This window comes from Choloepus didactylus, chromosome 7 (assembly GCF_015220235.1).
Source record: "Choloepus didactylus isolate mChoDid1 chromosome 7, mChoDid1.pri, whole genome shotgun sequence".
In the NCBI taxonomy this organism is placed as follows: Eukaryota; Metazoa; Chordata; class Mammalia; order Pilosa; family Megalonychidae; genus Choloepus; species Choloepus didactylus.
Window position 1 is genome coordinate 131,867,984 of NC_051313.1, and position 3,544 is coordinate 131,871,527.

General features: G+C 58.0%; 1 protein-coding gene across 1 annotated transcript; it reads right to left on the minus strand.

Moving 5' to 3' along the window:
- Positions 1–533: 533 nt before the first annotated feature.
- SOX4 (SRY-box transcription factor 4) lies at positions 534–2,862 on the minus strand. The gene has a single exon (XM_037844450.1). The coding sequence runs from the start codon at positions 2,071–2,073 to the stop codon at positions 646–648; it is 1,428 nt and encodes a 475-aa protein (XP_037700378.1). The 5' UTR covers positions 2,074–2,862; the 3' UTR covers positions 534–645.
- Between the last annotated feature and the right edge of the window lie 682 nt (positions 2,863–3,544).

Sequence of the window (3,544 nt, forward strand, 5' to 3'; positions counted from 1 at the left end):
CTGTGCGACCCCCAAAACATCTGCCGTCGGCCAAAGAATTCTTCGCCCAGACCTTCTCTCTTCTTCAGGAAAAACGGGGTGGGGGTGTAAAAACAAAACCCCCAAAGGCGCGCTGGATTTTTCCCTCCTCTCACGACCAACAAAATAAAATAAAATGAAACGGAACAGAAACACCAAGGGGATGACTTAAAGGGGCGAGATTCCTTCAGTCTCTAGCAAACTAACTCGGTTTCTTGTTGCGGGGTGCAGACAAGTCCGGAAGCTCACTGGAAGGAGGTGTGTGTGTGGGGGGGTCTCTTCAAGCAAAGGGGAGGAAACTCGAAGTCGCTTTTTTGCCATCAACAACAACATCAATTAACAACAAAAGGTCGCCCCTGTCTACCCTCCGCCTCCTCCGCGTCCCTCCAGCTGGGCCGAATCCGTCCCGGCCCGGGGCGGTGGGGGATGGGAGCGCACGTCCAAAAAACGCCGCGGCGCCGTCTTCCGACGGGACGCGGCCGAAGCCCGCCCCTGCTCTCTTGTTTTTCCTTTCCTTTTTTTTTTTTTTTTCTCCCCTTCTCTCTTCCAACTCTAAAATCTTTTTTTTTTTTTTTCCTTTTTTTTCCTCTCTTGCCCCCCAAGCCCTTCTTCTTGCCCGCGCGCCCTTCAGTAGGTGAAGACCAGGTTGGAGATGCTGGACTCCAGCCAGTCTCCAGAGATCATCTCGCTCACCTCGGGCGTGCAGTAGTCCGGGAACTCGAAGTGCGAGCCGGAGCCGGGTTCCAAGTTAAAGTCCAGGTCCCGGTCCAGCGCCGAGGAGGAGCTGAAACTGCCCAGGGACATGCTCTCAAAGTTTGAGCTGGGGTTCAGGTCGAGCAGATCATCTTCGAACTCGTCGTCGGACGACGAGGAGCCCGAGGAAGAGGAGGAGCAGGAGTGGGACGAGGCCGAGGAGGACGCGTGCGAGGGCGCGCTGGACGGCGCGGGCGAGGCGGCGCGCAGGCTGGCATAGCTGCGGTGGTCTGCGGGCGAGCGGCTGGCGGCCGGCGACGAGGCGGCACTGCTGCGGCCACTCAGGCTCCGCCCGTCGGGCGAGCAGCCCGCGCCCCCCTCCTCGTACAAGCCGAGGGGGTCGCTGGGGTCGGCGCTGGTGCCCACGCCGCCCACCGGCGACGCCGAAGCGCCCAGGCCGCCGAACAGGTAAACGCGCTTCACCTTCTTCTCGGTCAGGTGCTTGCCGGTGGTCGCGAGCGCGGCGGCCGTGACCGAGGCCGCCGTGGAGGCCGAAGCCGAGGTGCTGGGAGTCCGCGCCTTGTACAGCGAGTGGTGGTCGGCAGCTGCGGCGCCCAGGGGCAGCAGAGTGGCTGCCCCTGCCTGCTCCGCTGCGAAAGAAGAGGCGGCGGCGGTGGTGGCCGCAGCTTTCCCGCCGCCGCCGCCGCCGCCCGCCAGGATCAGCTTGGCGTGCGGTTTGCTGACCCCGCCGCCCGCCACTTTGGAGCCACAGCTCTTTTTCAGCGCGGGTTTGGAGTTGGCGCCGCCGGCGCTCGCGCCGCCGCCTCCTCCCCCCGCGTTACTGCTCCCACCACCGCCGCCCCCATGGCCGCCCCCGCCGCTGCCACCGACCTTGTCGCCCTTCTCCCCCGGCTTGGCGGCGGCGGCGGCCGAGGAGCCGGAGCTGGCGTTGCCGGACTTCACCTTCTTCCTGGGTCGGTACTTGTAGTCGGGGTAGTCAGCCATGTGCTTGAGACGCAGCCTCTCCGCCTCCCGAATGAAAGGGATCTTGTCGCTGTCTTTGAGCAGTTTCCAGCGTTTGCCCAGCCGCTTGGAGATCTCGGCGTTGTGCATGTCGGGCGACTGCTCCATGATCTTGCGCCGTTCGATCTGCGACCACACCATGAACGCGTTCATGGGCCGCTTGATGTGCCCGCTTGGCGTCTTGCACCAGCTCGGGTCGTCGGCCTTGCCGCCCGTGGAGGCGGTGGAGCCGGGCGTGGGGGAGGAGGCGATGCCCAGCTCGAGGCCGGCGCCCGAGTCCGAGCTCTCGCCGGCCAGCAGCGCTTCCGTGTTCTCGGCGTTGTTGGTTTGCTGCACCATGGCCCCGGCTCGGCGGGCGCCCACGCGTGCTCACACCCTCGCGGCGTCCGAGATCGCCAGGCCCTCCTGGTTCCCGGGGCAGAGTACAAGCCGAGCGAGAGCACGAGCGTGGCAGGCGGACGGGCCCCTCAACTCCTGGCCGGGCGGAGGTGGGTGAAGAGAAAGTCCCCAAAAGATGCGGGCAAGAACTCCGCCTCCTGCTGAGGAGTTATAGTTCCCAGGCTGGAGCGTCTCTCTCTCTCTCCCTCTCTCTGTTTCACCTCGCTGCAGTTTGCTCTGTCTCTCGGCTCTGAGACTGGAGACCGTGCTAAAGTGGAGAGGAGTTTCTTGAATGCTGGCTGTTGAAGCTTCCAATGTAAGTTTCTCGCCGCCTCCCAGGCAAGTTTTTTTTTTCCCCCTGAAGCAGTTGATTCCAGTTCACGAGCGCTCTCAAGAGCTCAGGAACGCGACATAGTCTCTATCATTTAGTCCCTTTCCTACAATGCAAAGCAAAAAAGACTCTGGCTCCAGGACTCTCTGTGGGCGGAATCGGCAATAAGGAGTTTGTGCAATTATTTTGTTGCAAGGTATGGAGCCAAAAAGCCTTCATGCAACAGACTGGCATGAATAAATGTATGTTCCCTCCTCCCTTCTTGCAGAAAGGAGCTGGTAATGGCAGAGTTCCTCCTATGCAGTCTCTCAAAGAGCGTGCAAGAACTAGAGACCCGGGAGCGAAACAGGCCTCTTCCCTCACACACAGTTTCTCTTGCTGCAGCTTAGAGCAGACCCCAATTCCGCCTCGCGCCTCTTTATCCGTTCACAGTCTTGGCCGCAGCCAATCAGCCGCTGTAACCAACGCTTCCTCGTGCCAAGCCCCTCCTCCAGGCTTCCCATTGGCTTGGAACCCGATGCAATAATAATCTCCGCGTGCAATGAGAAGCTCCAAATCTGACCTCATTCCAATTTACAGAGCAAACTTTTTAAAAGGGCTAGAAGCACAGCTGAGATTTCTGCTGCCTCCTTTTTTTCCTTTTGGGGTGTGTGTGTGTGTGTGTGTGTGTGTGTGTGTGTGTGTGTGTGTGTGTGTGTGTGTGTGTGTGAAGAGGATGTTAATGCATGAAATTATTAAGGGGAGACGGAAATGTATTCTAACCATTATGTTAGATAACAAGGGGCTTGGAAGGGGGAAGGGTGAAATACTGTAAATGGAAGCTTTCTGCTTAAAAGCCAAGTGATTATTTTTATTAGTTCTTTTCAGCATTGGAATAAAGAATCAGCCTCTAGTGCAAAATCTGTTCCTCAGCTCTTTCATAAAGCCAGGGATGTAAAAAGGGGGAGGGAAAGCCATAACAATAAATCAGTGGATATTGAAAACCATTAAGAAAGTGGTACCTAGACACCTGTCATCACAATTATTTTAACAACTCTAGGTACAGCACAGATGTTGATGTATTGTGTAAATCCCTTCAGAACAATTTTCTTGCAGTTTGTG

Coding starts and splice junctions, on each gene's coding strand:
- SOX4 (XM_037844450.1), bottom strand. CDS start 2,073: ATGGTGCAGCAAACCAACAACGCCGAGAACACGGAAGCGCTGCTGGCC.